Source organism: Chaetodon auriga, chromosome 17, assembly GCF_051107435.1.
Source record: "Chaetodon auriga isolate fChaAug3 chromosome 17, fChaAug3.hap1, whole genome shotgun sequence".
NCBI classification, from domain to species: Eukaryota; Metazoa; Chordata; class Actinopteri; order Chaetodontiformes; family Chaetodontidae; genus Chaetodon; species Chaetodon auriga.
Window position 1 is genome coordinate 2310374 of NC_135090.1, and position 20635 is coordinate 2331008.

The following is a 20635-nucleotide window of genomic DNA, read 5'->3' on the forward strand; positions in this document are numbered from 1 at the left end:
TCATTGTGTTTAAGGTGCACTCCCCAATTTTATTGTAGCACCCCACGGCACCAACAAACTGCAACGTTTCCTCTCAGCTGTCTGTCAGTACTCTGAGGCTCAGGCAATAGCTGCGTGAACATCCACAGGGATCTTTGTCAATACAAATCATCATCTTGTTGACATTATACCTAACCATTTTCATTTCAAATACACTACCAATGCAGTGCCATATGTATATATAAAATGCTGTGGCATGCTTTGATGGTCAGCAGTAATTTATTATATTATGCATTGTAATACAATTTATACAATATGTCAGTCATTGTAGGTGGACTTACATGTTTAGAAACAACACTGTCTGTGAATCGTTAAAATATAAAAGTATTTTAACTGTGATTTGATTCATTGTGCAGGTTGACAGCAGTACAACACCTGCTTACCAAAAATGAAGTCTTAAAGTGACCACATACAGAAGAGCTGTACCCAGTTGAGTTCAGTGTTGTGTGTTGTAGCTCATTCTGACCTTTTCATTTTACAGATAACTTGCTGAAAACAAGCAGTGACTTAAGTCCGGTTTAGAAATGTGTAGAAACTAATTTTACGCATAAAGCTCAGCTGACTCACTCTGCTGAACAACACTGTTATGGCAGTATCTGTATATCTGGAGGATCTTTAGAAAACCTGAAAAAACAACCCTTATAATGTCATCAGGCTTATCTTAGCTTCGGCTTGGAGACTAAAAATGTATAACAGAAAGCCTGCTTCAAACTGTGGGCATAAAGTTTAAAAGATATTGACATTGGCATTGCAGCTGGGAGGGTCTAATGAAAAGATGCTTTTAGTTTATGGGAAATGTGTTATTGGTATTTGATCCATACAATGCACTAAAAGTTTGGAAATCAGCCACTGTTGCACAGACTATGACAATCCATGTTTAATCTTTCCCTCACAATTCTGCCAACTTTAGAGAAGTACAATAGAACTCAACCAACCGAGTACCACTTCAATATTCTTTATCCAAGTAAAACTAAAAATATCTCAATGGAAACTTCAAGGTAACTGGCACCATCTACCATTTTCACTGGATAAATGTACAATATTTCCCTCTGAGGTGCAGTGAATAAGAAGGATAAAGTACTGAGTGAATGAACACACACACTCCCTCTCTGTGTCTATGCAGTACTGTGTACAGAATGGATGTGTCAAATTTCACTCTTGTGACTTACAGGAACATATATCATCTACAGAGAAACCAGAGATACCCTGGTAATTAAAAATGTTACACTTAAACACTCCTTCTTGCTCATCTCCTTGTGCTCCTGTTAACACTCTGGGAGGTGAGCTGCTAATTGATCTGGCCTCAGGACAGCCAATTAAAACACAGCTAATGACAGTGAGAAATATGAGTGGGTTGAGTGTTTGGACATCTGTAGGGTGATGGATGAGTCTACATCAGAGAACCTTCCATTCCCCTCATCCCCCCACAAACACACACACACCTCGCTGAACACTGGTGTCAGTGCTTAATTGTTAGAGAAGAACTGGAAGAGATGTGCATATGTGTGTGGTGGAGGTGGGGAGGGGTCACCCCAATAGTGTCACCATACACCATATAGCAGGCCCATGCTTTCAGCCTCCACCCCCACTAAACAGTCAAGGGCAAAGGTGAGAGGAAAGGGTGGAGCGTTGCTATTGACGCTTTCCTCACCCCCACCCCAGTTAATATGGTCACACACAGGATCTATCATGGAGGTCTAGTAAGCACAAGTAATTAAACAAAGGCTGCAACAATGGCTGCATGTTTGCTGAAGAGAATGTATCTGTATCAGATGGTCAAAATACTAAACAGTGTGTACAGTATGATTGCATGACAGTTTCTATCTGTTCATATATAATTCAAACTAATTTAATTTCTCTTAGTTTCTACCTTTAATATCTCCACTCAGCTCTCCCTTCCATGACTGCACCATGTCCTGCACTGATGAGTTTTTGTATTAAAGGAACAGTCCAACATTTGGGAAGTGCACTTGCTTATCTTCCCCACCCTCAGATGTTTAAGGTGAGTTTCCAGTTAGGGCATATTTAACCTAGATTAGCACAAGGCAAAAGCAGAGCTAAGCTAGGCTAAACACACGTTATATCTATTTTTGTATTAGGGCCATAGTTGGCATTGACAACAGAGTCTGAAAAAGTCGGATCTTAATGAGTAACATATACAAAATGTTAAACATACAATAATGACTTTGAGATTTTTTGCCTGCATACATTCATACATTTCTGACAAAGTCTTGCAGTGGGGAAAGATTTGGACTCATGGACTTTAGGCCATGAACTTATGACTTATAATGATCTTCTCACCTGATGTAGATATGATAGCAAAGAGGCGTATTTCCAAAGAATGTTCCTTGTTAACAAAAGGCCCTGTCTGTAGGGGTAGTCAGCACTAAACCACTGGCCAGTACTGATCGCTTTGCTCAGGAACACTAAGTTACAGTGTCAGTATGGCCTCACCTTGAACAACGAGTCGTCCAAGTGCAGTCCGTCTCATTCTGGTGCCAGGCCGATTGGCAGCACACACATACACACCAGAGTGCTGCAGGGAAACATCTGAGATCATCAGGTTTCCTGTCCCTAGAACCTGGATACCTTCCACCCCAATGGATCGCCCGTCTGATGGACACAGACAAAGAGACACACAGACATGGTTTGTGAAATAACAGGATGTTTTTAAGAAATATGCCTCCTGTCATATGCACTCGTTAACATTTTCCAGTGGTACCTAGCCTGCTCCAGGAAACAATAGGTCTTGGGTTTCCTGTGGCGATGCACTCCAAGATGGCTGTCTGATGGACTGTGATGGTCAGATTCTGGGGTCCTGACAGGATCACTGGCTCCTTGTAGATTCTGGGAGCTCCGCCTAGACAGATGAAGGAAGGCAAAAAGTAAATATGATGAGACAACAAAAAACAACTGCAAAACAATAAATGAGTGTTTAGTAACAGGTGTATCTGGTGCTGGTGCCAATTCGCAGTAATCAGGAGACTGTATCCATTTTTTTTACTTACTTTGACATTGTCAATCATTTCTATAGCAATGTGGACAAGATGGGTCAAAGAAATGCACAACTTTCACCCAGGACAGCAGGGTTCACATCCCCTGACAAACCAACAATGAATGATCTTTTCTTAAAACACAACCAAGCAGTTTTGGTGCCTAAACCTAACCAAACTACATTAACCACACAAAGGCTTTCTGGCAGAAAGGCCTTGTGTGTTGCTGAGATGACAATGCATTGACAGAATGTGTCTGGGTCTCATACAGTCAGTAAAGGCTACCTTGTGCTGTATGAGATGCTGAGTGGCACAACAAAGTATCCATATTTGATGTTCTGGGAATGAGAACAGGTTACAATTTGCAGTTCACTCAAGTGCTGTGTGGTCATGATGTGCTCTCTATTGAAATTAATCAGAAACTGTGCTGACTGCACTGAATAACTGTTCCTTCCTTATCATAACATGTCTTTTATTTATAGACCACACTCTGTTCCATTGATTTATTCATGAAGAATTCAGGATTTGAAAGGACCTTTCCAAAAATGTTAAGTTGTAAAAGCCTTAATTTTGGTATGAAAACAAAATGCCTGTTTCAGTTGAGGACTGTTGTCAGGAAGACTGGACAGGAACAACTCATGCTATAATGGAGGGAAATTCTGTGAGATACTGCAGTGAACACAAGTACATCTGCTGGCACATGGACATATTGCATATCTGTACAGTTTATACTGTATATACAGGCATGAATGTTGTAGCTAGAACCAGGGGGAACAGAACTGCCAAGCGTTGTTCATTCCACAGAGGTACTATAAGTCACTAATTGCTACTTGTATGTTACACGCTACATGTATGTGCACATACCAGTGATGTTGAGCATAGCGTCGTGGCTGTAGCGAGTGTTGGCAATGTTGGTGGCAACACAGCGGAAAACCCCAGCATCTGCCTGCCTCACACCCGTCACCTGGAGAATACCCATTGGCAGGAGAGTGTACCTGGAGAGGGAGGGAAGGTCAGGGTGCAGGTGAGGTACTGGAAACTATACAAATGTGCACTGCCATGGATACTTTAATGTTCAGGGTCTAATGAGTGCAGTTTGCCTTTTTTTTTACTTAGTTCACTTAACCTTCTGACCAGTCATGTCAATTAGAGGAAAATACCAATTGAGTAGCTGTCACATATTGTAGTGCATGACACACAAGACAATTGAGTTTGTACAATGGTGTATGTCAATCTGGTGTTACCTGGTGTCGGTGGTATTGAGTGGTGTTCTGTCTCTCTCCCAGGTGATGTTCGCCTCAGGTACTCCATTGATCTGACACTGGAAGCGAGCGACGCCTCCCTCATCCACAGACATGGACACTGGGTGGGTGTGGAACTTAGGAAGCGCTGAGGAGCAAAACACATAAAGAGGCTTAATGGGGGAAATATTGGACATGGATATCATTAACACACTGAAGAGGCACCTCACCAATTCTACACATGGAGGTTACCAGTTTACGAGTCATTGTTACCACTACTTGGCCTATGAAAACAGTTATATCATGTTTTCTGTGGCTCTAGAGGAGTCAGAGAAAGTATCCCAGATGATGTCTTAATGATGTCATCAGGGTTATCTCAGACTGAGTTTAAATGCAGATTTCTAATCAAAAGTCACATTTCTTATTTCTCCACTTCTCTTTCTTGGTTTTTCAAACTTGGATGAAGAGGACAAACCTGGATAAAGATTTGTTCTTACACAATCTGCTACTGCTACAAACATTTTGGATGGTGTAGTTTGCCAAGCTGTTTCCTGAGACCATTTTTGTTGTGAGATAGCAAAAACTTTAAAAACAGATACCAGTTTGCTTATCCATGTGCTCATTTAGCAATCTGTGCACACAGATTTTCACATCAATATTTTTCTCTCTACCATGTGTGTCCTCCAAGGGGCTCAGTAAATTCCAGGATTAAATGAACAGCACACACCACATTTAGCCTTTGGGAATACAGGACATGGTGAAGTATGGCCAACAAAACTGTGCACATAAAGAATATGTCATGATTTATGATTACAAAGGCTGCACATAATTTTGAAATTAGCTAAAAGATATGTAATCCAAAACTCTGCTCCATGTTAAGTCTAAACAGCACTGAATGGTAAGTAATACAGAGAAGGTTGAATAAAACTCATTATTTCAAATGGTAATATTAGTTTATGATTTACGTATATACAGTAAATCATTAACTAATATTAACATTTGAAATGATGAATTTCATTGACTCAAATAGCATTACCACTTCCAGGACTTCCACTCACATTCATGTGCACACACATAAACACACACACCTACAAACACCTACGCACAGCATTCCTATTAACCTAGTGGCCATAATCAATAAGGGTGTATGCCATAGAGGAGGGGTCTGCAAATGAGAGAGCATCACCATGGCAACTCATTGCATTGAGGTAAGACCACCTCAAGAAAAGCCATAATTCTTCCGGATTACCCATAAACGCCTGGTTTTATTGGTTTGAGGAGGGAAGGGGGTGTGTGGGGGAGTCCACTCAAGTAGTGCAGGTGTGTGTGTTTGGATGTGTGTTCAGCCATGTTGCCATGTACAGTAATCTACATGCAGTATAATTTATAGGTTTTCCATAATGAGAAGGTGGTATTTTTGGTGTGGGGTCTGGGAGCCCGTTCCCTTTGACAAAGGATCAAAGAGTCCAAAGGGGGCTTGGGTTGCCAAGTATGATGCAGAGGTGTTCACCATGTGAAGCATCATTTATAACAAAGACTATGGGATGTTTTGACAGAGAAAAGGCGGCATACGGTGACTATCTGTGGGACATCCTCTGCTCCCTGCTCAGGTTTATGGCCTGTGGGTAAGGCAGGGCTATGGATATTAAAATGCCTGAGGAAATGTTGTCTTCAAGTGAGTAAGAGAACAGGACTTGAGACTGTGTAGCCTTCAAATCTCAGTCTTTTTAATGAAGGTCATTATTATGTGATTATCTGTGTTTGGATTGACATGAGAGCCTTTGTCAAATGTCCATCACACACACACACACACACACACACACACACACACACACACACACACACAAGATCAATCATGTTTTATTACACCTTCGAAATTATTGTTTTGTCCATCATTCTTATTGGATATGATAACATCTTATTCCCCAATTTCACCACTGTGATCATGTGGAGCGTGGTTCGTTCGACATTTATGGCAAGTCCCTGGGAGCAAAACACTAAAACTCCAGAACAGTGTCAGATCAGAGAAAGAAATGTTCCGAATAAACCAAAGAAGAGTGTGTGAACAGGCCAACTTAGCCTTTCCTTTACAAATTGCCTTCTTAAATGGCTAGCTGAGAATGTACTGTGAATGTCCACTGTGATCGTATAGATACATAATTAAATAAAATATTGCAATAAACCTGACTGGGTGGGGCCAAAAACAGGTTCTGGAAAACGAAATTTGGCTAGCACTATAGAGAAGGCAGAGGGTCTTCATACAGCGAATTTGCAAAAATGATAATTCAATAGTAAATACATCATAAGGAGAATGCAATTCAATCTGTCTTTGTGTCTCCAGTTTCCTACTCAACTCGTGCACTGTGAGAAACTTGCTCATCAGGGAATAAGATAATCAATAATATTATTTCTTCCTGTCTCTGAGTAATATCACTGTTCCAAAGGAAATGTCATTGCATGGCATGCATACACAGAGTAGATTGTTACAGTCATGTGCTGTGTTGCAAACACTTACATGCTAAAAGGACTTTGGCCTTACGGCTGACCAGCATGCCGTAGCGATTTTGGGCAGCACAGTCGTACTCGCCCATATCTGCGTCACTCCCTTGTCTGCGTTTCTGGAAGCTCTGGATGAACAGTGTGCCATTCGCTAGCACCCGAACCCGCGCACTGGTTGGTAAAGGCACCCCGTTTTTACGCCACATAACCATAATTGGTTCCTCGCCCTGTACTAGACAGTCCAGCATGAGTGGGCGCTCCCTCACTGCAATCACATCACTGGGCTCTAGCAGGAAAGACAGCTCCGAGGCCAGACAGCCACCTGCAGACAGAAAAAGGACAGTTATCAGAGAGAGAAGGGCTGTATGAAAGCTCATCTGCTTGCTTGAAATGATCATTTATTGTCCAATCCAGAGTAATATTCAAACTCAGAAATGTAACTGGGGTATGTAATCCCATTAAACCACTGTAAACACAGGAAAGTTGTTGAAGGCCTTATAGAGTTCAAAGCACACAGTCTGTATCTTTACAAACTGATACGCAATGATAGTAAACTAATGGAAAGAGCTGAGTTCTGGGTAAGTTTTGAAATCATTCTGAGTGTGACCTATCTATTAAACACAGCCACACAGCCACAGACACAGACACACACACACACACACACACACACACACACACACACACACACACACAGACACACACACACACACACACAGCCATATTCAGCAAACAGTTGAGGTCTTTGTGGGCCAACTTTAACTTCAACTCGTTTAAAGAGTATTTACACTTACTTTTGAGACATATATCTGAAAGGAATTACTGCCATACAGACTGGAGACCTGTGGCAGTACCATGCTGGGATCTACACTCCATTGGTTTGTTGCAAAAAAAACCAAAAAACAAAAAACTGAACTGCACAACAACCTAACCCTAACCCTAACCCTTGCAAAAAAATATTGAGGTGGAAATAAACACCTTCCATGACAGTGTGTTCAAATTTGTACTCAACGCCACTAGCACCTACAGTGTTACATTTCAAAAGAGACTAAAACCATAAATGTACTCCAAATAGTTCAAGAACAGCTTTCAGTTTACTTTGGTTGGCTTTTTGTAATTGTACAGGAATGGGAAGTCAGTTTCAGCAAACAGATAGATTAGAAAATCTTGCCTCAACATGGATGAGTCATATGTGTCAAAGCAACCTTGAACTGCAGGAGTGTTTTGTATAAAGACATTGGAAAATTATGGTGGATCATAGAAAATGGGATCTATTTTTCATCTCAAACCCACAAACATCCCATGGCTCCAGAGACAATAGCACAGGGGAGGCTGCTCTGTCAGACACGAAGCCTCAGGGAACCCTATCGGTATTGCCTGAAAAACCTCACTCAACACCAAAAAACATTTAATTTGATTGATGGTGCATTTGGTTTTGCTGCCTATAATGCTTTTACTGAAGACAAACCACAATGGAGGTTGAATACCAGCGAGCCATCCAGCCAGAGAGGGCAACAACAAAACCCGAGCTGGGAAGGAGAACACTGGCAAGGGTTGCAGGGGTCAAGTTAGGAGCACCGCCATTGAAGCAGAGGCCAGTTGTGACAATAGTGTTGTGATTATGCTTATTTGCACCCAACCCACAGCAAACTCTGTAAAAAATCCCGTCAGCCACCATGCACCCAAGGCCACCATCTGCCCCTTCTTATGCATCCCCACCACCCCTCCCATCTCTTCCCATCCTTTCAGATCCATCTCTGAGGTGACTTTCCCATGCCACTAGAGCTCTTTCCTCACCCTTTTCCCCTTTCCTCCATGACCTTGGTGACACTCCCAGTCTCCCCATCTTTTTTGTTTTGGTCCTCATATGCAAAAAGCCTTGAACCCTTGCAATAGCTGATTTCCATCCCAGCTGTGAGGTAGTAACAATTGGAGTTGCACTTGAACCTGCACAATGCCTTATCAATGTCACTATGGAGACTTGCATCTGTTCAACCAAATATACCCTTTTTTTCAACACAGCTGTGAGCTGTAGACGACAGCATTTATTGTTGTCCAGCCACCATCACATCCCACACACAGCAGCTTGCATCTGAACTTGACTTTGGATTCACAAGAGTCTTTTTGTGTATATTTGTTCTTAGTGAAGCTCATTCCCAATCTTAAGGCCAGCTACTGCTCTTTGATAAAATGTTGAACATCATAGGCCGGGAATTTCATCATTTTAGGTGCAAGGCCACTTGGCCTTTGGTGTTGCTAATTTTTATAGGGCAGCAAGAATACAGCAATGATTTCCATGGCAATAGTGGTCAAGGATGATCTCATTTTTAATACATATTTCACAGAAAATTTTATTGGTAACATAAATGTTACAAACATTAGGCTGCAATACTTGTTTGTTTGCTAATTTATCAAACTTTTTTTTACTTCTCTTTTGAGCTTCTCTTCTGAGAACTTCACTCTTTGCCGTGTAGTACTGGCACATCATAAAAAGTCTTGCTTTCCAGCAGTTCATAACTGTGCTCAAAATCGAACCCACCACTGGTTGTGCATGGTAGCCATGGCTCTCATGGGCTCTGTGAAATTCCTGCCCTTGTCAGGAACCATATTTATTTTGCCATTTATTTTTATTTTTCACTAAAAACTAAAAACAAACAGAATTTCTCTCTTACCTTTAATGGTAACTCGCAATGCAAATACCACTAGTTCAACTGACCCTTTAACAATTTCACTACTCTCCACCTTGTTTTCTGTACATCCATGTAAATGACATAAGTCACTGTTAACTTGGATGAAATATCCTCCACAGCAGCTACATTCAGCATAATTCCTTTCTTACACTGAAAAATGATACCACAAAGGAGGCCATTTTGACATTACACCCTTCGGCTCTATTTCCTCTCAATATGAGCATGTTTAAAACTCTTTGCTGACAAGGTAGCTGAAATGGCTTTGAGGGTTTTACAACAGCCCACCAGATTGTTACTTACAAAATACAGGGAATTTTATCTATAGGCTGAACATACAGCAAAGCTGTTTCCCCTGTTAATGATCTCTGTCATTGGCTTCACTGATGTGTCACACCAAGAAATGAGCATCTGCCCTCCTTCTAATGAGAGATCTCCCACCTAGCAGATGCAGCCAGCAGAGAGGATTGTGGGTCTACTGGTCAGCTGCGTCTGGATGGGCTGATAGAGCCCTGTAACCCCTCTGAGCCCCCATCCCTCAGGCCTGGTAATGAAATTCAGTGCTCCCAAGGGGGGATTTGCATTGCATTCTGTGGCCACGGTTATTGAACACATGGTGTGGCAACCTGTGAGGCCTAAAAGGCCAGTGTTGATGTCTGATGCAGGAGAGTATATGAATATGGTGGAGGGGCTGGCAGAGCAGCAGTTATGGTAAGTCAGGTATACATAAAGTTATGTCATAAGTGCAATCTGGATTGAGTGACTAAAATAGCAACATCTTTCAGAGCAATGCAGTCAAATACCATAAATAAATAGAAATAGCTATCAAGTTGAACTGACACCGCGGTCAATGAAAACTGAGTAGGATTATCCTCATAAAGGTAGGGATTACTGAAGGGCTGTTGTATTCGACTGATACAGGGGTACCAAATAAGGTGCAAGTCAATAACAGTGAGGTAACCTCTGTTGTTTGTGCCTTGTCACAGTGGCATTGACATGGGATCAATCCCTTGTCTTGTTTCAAGATTGAAGTCTCAAATCTAGTGAGACTCTCTGCATCAAGATGGATGAAGGATGATAATAGTACATCAAGACTAAGCAGTGTTACACAACAACCTTTAAAACTGCTCCAGACTGGATGAGTAAATGTAGTCTAAGTTCCAACTCTGAACCTGCATGAGGTGTGATTAAGTGCATAGCATTAGAGATTGAACCATTTTCAATATAGGGATAGGACTATAATGAGATTTTTTTGAAGGTAGGGGGTTGTCCAGCAACCCCCACACTAGCACCCCGTGGTGGAAACCCTGAGCCCCTCAGGGGTCATGAGAGAGTCAGAGGTAAGGAGGATGGATGTGCAGATGAGGGTGGGGGTGAGGGGCAGCCTCTGTCCAACCTGATACTCTCCTAGCCCTCCACTGTTATTGTTTAGCAGGACTACTGCCCCTGAACTTCACAGATATTCTGTCCACACCCCATAAAAGGGCGGGGGACAGGGAAAAAGAAGGGGTCTTGAACACCACATACAAATCCTTTGATCAATTTATTTTCTTTATCCTGTCTCCCCCTTTGGACATCTCTGTTTGAAAGGCAACCGTGGAAGGCTGCATGGAGATTAGCTGGGAATGACACTGAGAAATATTTCTGATTAATCCTTTGCTAGGCTTAAGGTTTGGGTTGAGAATAAGGCTGAAGCCTCAAGGGTTGGGGTTAGAGCTGGAGCTTCATTTATGGATCCACTGCACACACCTGCAGACAATGTTGGATAATTGGTTTAAATATTAATAAAACAAAGCACATTGAAAGTTATTCCACTGTCTTATTTTCCCTTGCCCCTGACCTCTTCCTCTGTTGCATCTGTTTCAGAAGAGGGAGCTCTTTAAACAATGAATATGCAGTTGAAGGTTTGGGCTGGGAGATGGCTGGGCAGGCATGAACCCCATTGCCCTGGGGCTTCCTCCTTTGTCCTTCTAATGGGAGTAAAACTCTCCTTACTCTGACACAGTGAGTTGTCTCGGCTGTGTCATACAAACAGGCTATTGTAGTTGCTGTTGGAGGTCTTCCCAGGTCTTTTGTTTAACAAACTGATGGTCATTTGTGAGGTGTCATAGTCAAGTTCAATGTCTAAACATAGTGTTTCTGAGTCCCAAAAGCTTATTTTCTTTAAGAGGATTGTTTCATCTGCTTCTATTACAAATGAACAAATATTTTGTTGATTCTAATTAATTACTAATAGCATAGCTGATTATTTTGCATTTGATAAATGCTGTCCTGTGTTCTCTGAATCATTTGTCCATTTTCCTTTGGGGAAATGATACAATATACAATACAAACAGGCTATTGTAGTTGCTGTTGGAGGTCTTCCCAGGTCTTTTGTTTAACAAACTGATGGTCATTTGTGAGGTGTCATAGTCAAGTTCAATGTAAAAAATTTTCCGCCTCCCCACATTTCTTCACATTATATGATGCATGGGTGAGAATGTTTTATACCAATACAATAACACTGAGTTCAAATGTAGTGTGGGAACAGCCTTGGTCTTCTTACAATGACATGTCTTAGTTTCCTAACGTAGTTACAATATGTTTACCCATGGATAAACTGATATTGGCCCCATGGGCCCTGGGGGCCAGGATGTCCCATCTGCATTTGGAGGTTGATTTCTAGTGGTCAATGCAGATTTTAAAAGCCTGACCAAAAACAGTGTCCCCACCAGCCAGGTGGATCAATAAGCAATAATCTCTAATGTGATTGAGAGGAGGCCTCTTTGTCCTGGAGTTTTAATCAGTAAGGTGTCAGCTCACAGAGTGGGTGCAGCAACTCTTATTGTGGAAAACTCATCAAAAACAAAAACGATAGATAGGACACTCAGACCTCACAGAACACAAGCTAATAAGACACGCAGTGTGGAGAGGTGAGTGGCCAGGTAGTGCTCTAAAACTGACAGGTCATGACTGTATAACAGAGTTGCTACTGCAAGATCAGTGAAAGCACTAATGGACTAAGACTGTAATCTAATGGGACAATAGTATTAGTATGGGAAGAAGACTATGACGCACAGGCTCCTATGACAATGCAATGAATTATATAGGACCACTAAATTTTCCAGTTAAAATTCAAAATTGCAAACATGCAAACCATGTCTCAATATTCACATGGGTACCTGACTATTGTTTCAACACAGACATGAAAAATTGTGAACCTGTAAAAAAATTCTGAATCATTTAACATGACACCTGACTGACTGTGCTGAAAACAGGACTGCTCCTCAGACCTCTATAGTCAAAATCCAGCACTTTAACCAGCTGGAAATTTACAGGTCATGATTACACTTTAGCTACTGGCAAAGCTCATGACCAGCTTTGGATTTATATGTAGCATGTATTTATGCTGTTTGGTCATCCGCAGATGCTCAATCATGTTTCTACTGTTAATCACTCAGTAGCAGTAGACATATGACTGTGCCATTAGAAGTTTCTACCTCTGTGGGAATATAAAGCATGAAGGATTTCACAAACTAACTGATAAACCAATAATGAAAGGAGTTAAATAGACTCTCATAAAAGTTAATTACATTTAACTTCACAAGGCAGTGTGTGCTTGTTAACTCCTCGTATATTCAGGTCAGTGTTGGATGAGTGCCCTTTACAGAGACTCCTATCATCCTCATAATTGTACCTTTACATGGTTCAAATCCTGTTAGCATTAGCCAAAACTCTCAACAGATTGAGACGTTAGGCTCTTTTCTGTCACACTGCAGGAAACCCTGGCCACCACAGGACCTTTGTGTCCTGCTGTAGATTAAACCAAGGGGTGTTTCTGCTGGCCAAGTCCATTGTGAACACTGAGTGTGGAGTCCTGACAGGGGAGGGTTGTCGAGGACACGGTCATGGGCAGCTGTAGGGGGATTACCTTTTACACAGATATCTTTAATAAGGTCTCAATCTGAGCGCAGAGTGGGCGCAGTGTTATGGAGATGAGGCTGTGAGGGTCAGGTCACTGAAGGCTGAGGACTTGGGGAGGGCCATTGTGTCTGTGGTCCCTCCTCCACAGGCTGCTCCGTTGACCAGGACGACCCAGAGCCCTACCCCCTCCTAAAGGTCAGAGGTCAGTGACCCTAACCCTTACTCTGTGGTCTGAGTTAAAGACAGAACCTCCTGCACTGTCTGCACTGCTCTCCTTCTCATGCAATGCTCCTCTGTTTTGTTTTAAAAAAAATGTTTTTTGTTCCCATTTACAACTTTGTGGGTTATTTTCAAGGTTCATTATGTGATGATCGTGTCTGAAAGCAAATGGAAACTCAAGAAACTTGACTTTCAGGTTATTCGTAAATATGAATATATGAATCAATTAGTACTGGGAACAGAAATGATTTTGATGTATAGCATCAGTTTTTTTTAGGATCCCTCCTGATCCTGATTCAAACTATCAGAATAAGTTAAACAGTAGAAGTGAAATCTTAACTCTTAACTTTAAATATGTAGAAAACTATTGTTTATAGGCTCAAGACTGAACTTTCTTGCATTGTCAAACAGTGTTTAATGGCCTTCCATTTGAATCTTTTCCTGTTTAGTCAAGATTGATAATTAAATCTTATCATCCATGGATATTGTTATTTTTAGGAGATAGTTGTAGGAGACCCCCTGCCCTCCACCCCCCAAATATAAATGTCCATTCAATATCCTCCTGCTTTCTCTGTTTTGGCATGAAGAAATGGATGTGAATGTGCATAATGTTTAATCAGCTGTTGTTCAACATTTTCAATATAACAGCTTTAAATGGACAATGAGGTATGTTTACATTAATATACCACAACATTGTACATTTATGTTGAAGGTCCATTTTTGATCTTGGCAGTAGCAGTCTGATGAGTATCCAGATATTTACAATCACTCTGAATTAGCATACTGTGCAATTTATGCAGGGGATCAGCAAAAATCCATTAACACCCATGTACATATTGACAAGAGCTTCCAGTCATCTGGACGGAGTGGAACTGGTCATTCAATTCTTGTTGGTAATACCTGGATTAGTAAATGAGGACAGAGCAGAAGCCTGTTTCTCCAATTCACAATAATTTAAGTACCTCAAATGAGCAGATATGATATACCAGTGCTGGTGGAGCAGAGATCTTAATAAAATTACTGACATTACTAACAGGTTCAACAAGGAAGCTGTTATGACGATGATTATTGATTTTAGTACTGAAACTGCATGATTAATAACTCGGGTGCCAAGCATTTAAATTGTAGTTAGCTGAAAGTCAAAGTGAAAGCAGCAACAGAACAGTCTGGGCTGCAACATCCTCTGTTCTCTGGACTTGGTGAAGATCTACCATGTCTCATCCTGCACTCTCCAACATCTGAACCAAGCTACAGTGCTGAATTTAAAAGCTATGATGTACTTACTCAAACAGCAGAAAACTGCCAGGCATGTGAGAAAGATTCTTGACTTCATTTTGGTTTCTTCACACCAACCTCCTTGATGTCAAAGCTGCTGACCCTTAGAACACCCAAAAATCAAGTAAAAAAAACAGTAATCCAAATGAAAGGCGCCTTATTCAGTATCCTCCAGCTATGTATCTTCTTTGGTGATAAAGCTAAAAAGTGTACTGTTTTATTAAAGCATGGTTATTCTTAAGATTCCCTGGTCCAGCGTTTGGCCCACGGACGGCTGCTGGTCATGTCCAAAGCTACTCTGAGAATAGTGCAAGGATGACACCTCAGCCTGGACAGAGCTCATTAGCTATTCAGCCTCATTGTTGTCAGAGAATGGACACTGATAAAGCAGCTTTCACCGGCCACTCCAGGTTGGTCTCCTATGAACCAATCGCAGCCAAGGGGTGACGGCGGCCCAGCCTGGAAGGCATGATTGATATTCATTTAAACAGAGGACTGCTGGCCAACCACTCCTACCCCACCCCACCCCCTGCCTGATGGGCCAGCTGTGGCCTGAGCTGGACACACACCTCCTAGCCAGGCTGAAAGAGCACACCCTGACTCTGAGCAAATTTTATTGAAATAAATAAATGACATTTGCGGGTAGCTGTTATGAGACTGGAAAACATTCAGAATTCACATGATCTGCTTTTCTTTAAAGACACTCAAACAGTTTGGGAGGTACAGTGCAGACAGTAAGATTTTGGACAGGGACACATTTTCTATTGCTTTGGCTCTAAAAATAAAACAACCACTATCCTGGTCAAAGTGCTACATTTCAGCTTTAAGGTTGTTCAAAGGTGGTCACTTCCATATGAAGTAAACAGTGCAGAACTTTTTCATACTAGCACAGCATCATGGGTTATAACTGTCATGAATTTTCTGTCACTTTTTCTGACACATTTGTTTTAGTATGTTTGTTTGGTTAAAGTCATACAATCTTGCTGGCTGTGTTACGGACACCCTACAGCTAGAGACTCAAGTGTATATATATTGTGTTTATGTACCGGTTATCAAAAGCTAGGCATCTGGCATTGAAGGAAATTTAAGTAACATTAACGTCATTAAGGTATTCCCGTTACACCAGTAAAACTCAAGTTCAAACATTGTAGGTAAGTAGGTAAGAACAATACATCAGCTTCAGAACTAACCATCATATGTGGTGTGTGTGAATGCATTCTCACTGCAGAATGCAATAACTGCGGGATTTTTTTTTTTAAAGCTTGTACTATTTATAGGAGGCTGGTTCTGCTTTCACTGGCTTTGCTGTACATTTTCACTTCTTGAACTTTGGGAAATTTTAGGGCATTTAGGACACTTTTTAAACACTTAAATACTATGCTAAAATACAGTTAAAATAATTAAGACAATGTTTTAATGTGTTGTTAAGAGACTTATCTAAAATATGCCAACAACATCTAAAGCCAAAATTTGCTCAATACAAAGTATTATGCACTTACTTTTCCTCTTCCCATAAAATGTGCCTGCACTGATGGACGCCATTTCCGTTAATGAGAAAGAGAAAGGTACCAAAGCCCTAAATGTTCTCTGTAGATAGCAAAAGGAGTTAATTCAGTAGTATGCAGTGAGTGGGAGATATTCAGTTTTACAAATGTCCTCCACAGAGGACAAATTTGAACTACTGGTAGTCAGGAGGATATTGAGTAACTCAGGTCATATCTTCTTACTCAGTCATGGCTGTGATGTCAGGACTGGTTGTGAAGTTGTGAAGGCAACAGTTAAACTGCCAACACCAACATCACTTTAGTATACCATTTCTTGTGAAACACCATAAAATCAGCAACAAAAAATGCTTTGGAGACATTTTAGTTACACCCATTCTCTCATTTTACTGTCACTATTTAAAAGTATTGATGAAATGAAATTTATCATACATACATTCAACTTACTTTGAAATAATGTTAACGTTAACATGGATCCTGCAGCAACTAACAAAAACTTAAAAACTAAAAACCAGTATTTTCCTCAGCTGTTGGCATTAGCCAGTGCTACATGGCCAAAGAAACACATAGCATAATTATACTTCGATTTCCTTCTTCTGCACTTTTACAATGAACAGTTGGCATGGATCCTTCTTTCAGGTAAAGTTTGGTTGCCAGTCCAGCGTGGTACTGACCCAGGTTGGAGAAGCAGTCAGACTCACACTGGTTAGCACACACAAACACATGTTGGATGATTGTAGATGAGTTGTTGCCATCAGAAATAAAGTTAATCCAATCAACTGCTCTGTCCTTTGAGGCTAGAGGCCAATTTAGCAATAAGTGACAATTAAGCAACAACAGAGCAGTTCCCATGCTTAGCTCTAAGCTTCAACATTCTAGCAGTCAGGTGCTTGCGAGTAGAAAAATTGCGTCCTTCGCAAAGGCCTGTCTCAAGCCGTGGCGGAGACACTCAGATAGATAGCTGGACTATTGAAATGAGCCCAGTTGACACAAGTAAGGAAGCCAATTTTGAATGGCTGAATCACATGCTTTCTGACCACCAACCCACAAAAAATTGACTGGATTGTCTGATTCCACATCATGTATGTTGGTAGACACTCCAGATACATAGTATTGCTGGTCTCACCCACATACTTCAAACCACACTTTTCTATTCCTTGTAGACTTTGCCCTCTAAGAGCTGTTACTATTGTGGAGTCCTGAAAATTTAATTTCCCAACACAGTACACTGTACAGTTGGCTCTTTCAGATCCTCATGTACAATATATAACACCGTCAGGACCTGAGCTCCACTCCTAGTTATTTAGCAGTAAGCAGTCAACGTTGTGATCAGAGTCCACAAAGACATGGAAAAAGGTTTTTCCTCTGTCCTGCTGCTAGAGCAGATCTAGAGACTTAGACTTAGACTTTTACTTTATTGATCCCAATTTGGGAAATTCTTTTTTTGCAGCAGCAGTTTAAACATACACATAAGCATAAAATATATACAAAAAAGAAGAACAAGGATGAGGATAAAACTAAGAGAAAGAATATTCTCAAAAAATATAACGAAGCGTATAAACATGGAATAACTTCTTAAAATATAACTAATTCTAACTTAATTAATTCTAATTCTTAACTTAATGTATTCTAATATATAATACATTTTATATAATATTACAATAATATAATAAAAATACAATAGAATTAAGTATATAAACAAGTATTAACAGCAGTTCTTAAGAGAGTGAGCAAGTCAGAGCTATAATAAGAGAGAAAGCAAGCCAGAGCTTTAAAAGCAGAGCAGAGCAGCTACTATACGTTTTTCCAAGGCAACCTTTTTTGGCAAGCACAAACCATTGTCACTGACTCCTCAGGATCAATTTCACGCTTGCCTTTCTGACCGCTTTAGATTGCTGCAGCTCAAAGTGCTGCTGTCCTCAAGTGTCTCTGCTATGGCCACTAATCTTGGGGCTTCTCACTGTAGAGATGCTTGCTCCAGAAGAGGTGCCCTGCTGCCACTGTTGCAGCTGTGCCTCCACGTGGACCAGCTGTGGCACCACCTCCTCCCCTTGCCGTGGTGCCCTACTCTGAGGTCTCAGCAGGCTCTGCGTTGCCCCGGCAAAAACTGGCAGCTGGTGTGCACATGGTCTAACCTGCCCACTGAGCCACCTCAAAAAAAAAACAAAGCTGGCAACATTGGCAATGACAGGATGTGGGGAATGTGTGTCTTGGATCCCCTCAGGAGAGTGACGTCACACATATTGGTGTCACTGGATTCATCTCTCACCTGCTAAGATGGGATATGCGAGGTGGGAGTATACTTCATCCCTTCACATAAAATATCTTGAGCAGTCCATGGTACCCAAAGTGTTAAAACACTCTGCTCTGCTGCTGACAAACAGACGTGGTAGTAAAGACAGACAAGATGACAGCAGGTGACTTGCACTCAAAGAAGTCTCTGACATAAATGGGGACAAACCCTCTAGTATGCAGAGCCAATCACTGATGGCAATCTATCACAGAAACGACACCTCTACAATGGAACTTGTTTCACAAACCTTTTCAGTTCCTTCCAATTCCAAGTCAAAGAAAGAGGCAATTCTCTTTTGTTAACTTTTTGTTAAGGTTGCATCACTATCTTTCAAAGTACCCTACAATTATCACAGAGACTGCTGATTAGATAGACATGGACTGCAGAGGGAAAGAGATGTCAGAAGTGTTGCTGCACTCATGACTAATCAGGCCTCACCGAGCAGAGTGTGAACATGAGGAAAGTCAGGTCCAGGGGTGTAGCTCAGTACGACACTTGAATGAACCTCCCCCACCGTTACCAAACAAGGTGCAGGAGTTTATTTAAAGGTTGTTCCTGTCATAATATGGAATGGCAGCAAATTGCTACATGCCCATGCCATACTAGATGATGGTGCTTAGCATATCATCATATTGCAGGAGCAACACACCAACTTAGTCTGGTGGGTTAAGCTGAGTCCATGGCACTGAGGATGATCTGGCATGATACAGCTAACTCCAGGGAAGCATCAGTAGACTCACATATCACATATTGTCCACCATACATCCATACACAAGACATTACATTTGCAGTGTGCCATTTCACCTCTAGCCACCTAATGCTTGCAGATCAGTCATATCTGGTGGCCTTTTTACATAAGAGTTACCAACTACTTAGAGCAATACCAATACTGATAAGGTTCAGCCACTTCTACTCATTGGATCAGACAACACCCATCTGATCATGGCAAAGGAACCAGTCCATATTAACCCTAATGGTGGGCCAGCAGCGATTCACACAGAGCTGCCCTTGGCACTTCAAGGACCAGATGGCCATACACTGCATCAAGGCTCAACCATTTGCTACTTTACTTCTATTAGATTAAGCCCAGATGACCTCTTTCAACATGTGGAATTTCTTTGGTAGTTTGATGTTTTGACCTTCAGGAGCAAAAAGCTGATAACCTGCTCACGTCAAGATCAGGAAGCTATCAGTCTCTTGCATGCACACACTACTCGATTGAAGTTTGGAGGCACAATGAAGTATGCAACACATTACTCTACACCAAGGATGCCCCCTTACTGATGACAACAGTTAGCCATGGTGCTCTTTAGAGTGCCAAAAGACGTTTGGTGAAGAATCCTGTTAAGGCCAGCATCTATGAGGATCAGATAAGGAAACTACTTGATGGTGGGTGCATCAGGATCAGCTAAAAAGTAGATGAAACACAAGTCATGGTTCATCCCTCACAACCTCATTGAGCAGGCCCACATGGATGCATGCAGGCCCATATAGATGGAAATGAGTACATATTTGTGGATAAAGTGTGTGACCTCTTGTCAGCTGGGGGTTTTGAGATGTGACAATGTACAAGTAACAACCAAACAGTAGTGTCCCATCGTTCAACGGAACTGAAAGTACAGAATGTTGACTTTTGGAGAAGTACATTGGACCCCAAGATCCTGCTTTGGGCCTGAGCTGGCACTGTTTCGCACTATGTATCTATGGCATTAAAGCTCAAAGAAAGCTGAGATCCTCATCTTGTGTCACCTCTCTTGTTGTGCATTAAGAGGCTAGCCTAAGTTTAATTGACTACAGAAATTTGCTCCATCTCAGATCTTAAATAATGCATTGCTATTAAAACACCATCTTCAGAACACTGCATACATTATGCCACTTACTTTTTTAGCATTAATAGTGAAGTCCTGGAGCAATGTTAATTATGAGGGCTGGGTGTCAAACTGATGGCTTGATGGATTCTCAAAATGCCACTGCAGCATCATGATGT

At 41.4% G+C, this 20635-nt stretch overlaps 1 protein-coding gene across 1 annotated transcript in view; it reads right to left on the minus strand.

Annotated features, from left to right (window-relative positions):
- The window catches only part of LOC143335251 (immunoglobulin superfamily DCC subclass member 3), a 30921-nt gene extending 22397 nt beyond the window's left edge, over positions 1-8524 (minus strand). The window contains exons 1-6 of the mRNA XM_076754538.1: positions 8452-8524; positions 6789-7094; positions 4277-4421; positions 3897-4027; positions 2762-2899; positions 2494-2652 (exon numbers count right to left, since the gene is read on the minus strand). Of these exons, the coding sequence (XP_076610653.1) occupies positions 2494-2652; positions 2762-2899; positions 3897-4027; positions 4277-4421; positions 6789-7094; positions 8452-8524 (952 nt within the window). The remainder of the gene's footprint in view (positions 1-2493; positions 2653-2761; positions 2900-3896; positions 4028-4276; positions 4422-6788; positions 7095-8451) is intronic.
- Positions 8525-20635: the final 12111 nt, after the last annotated feature.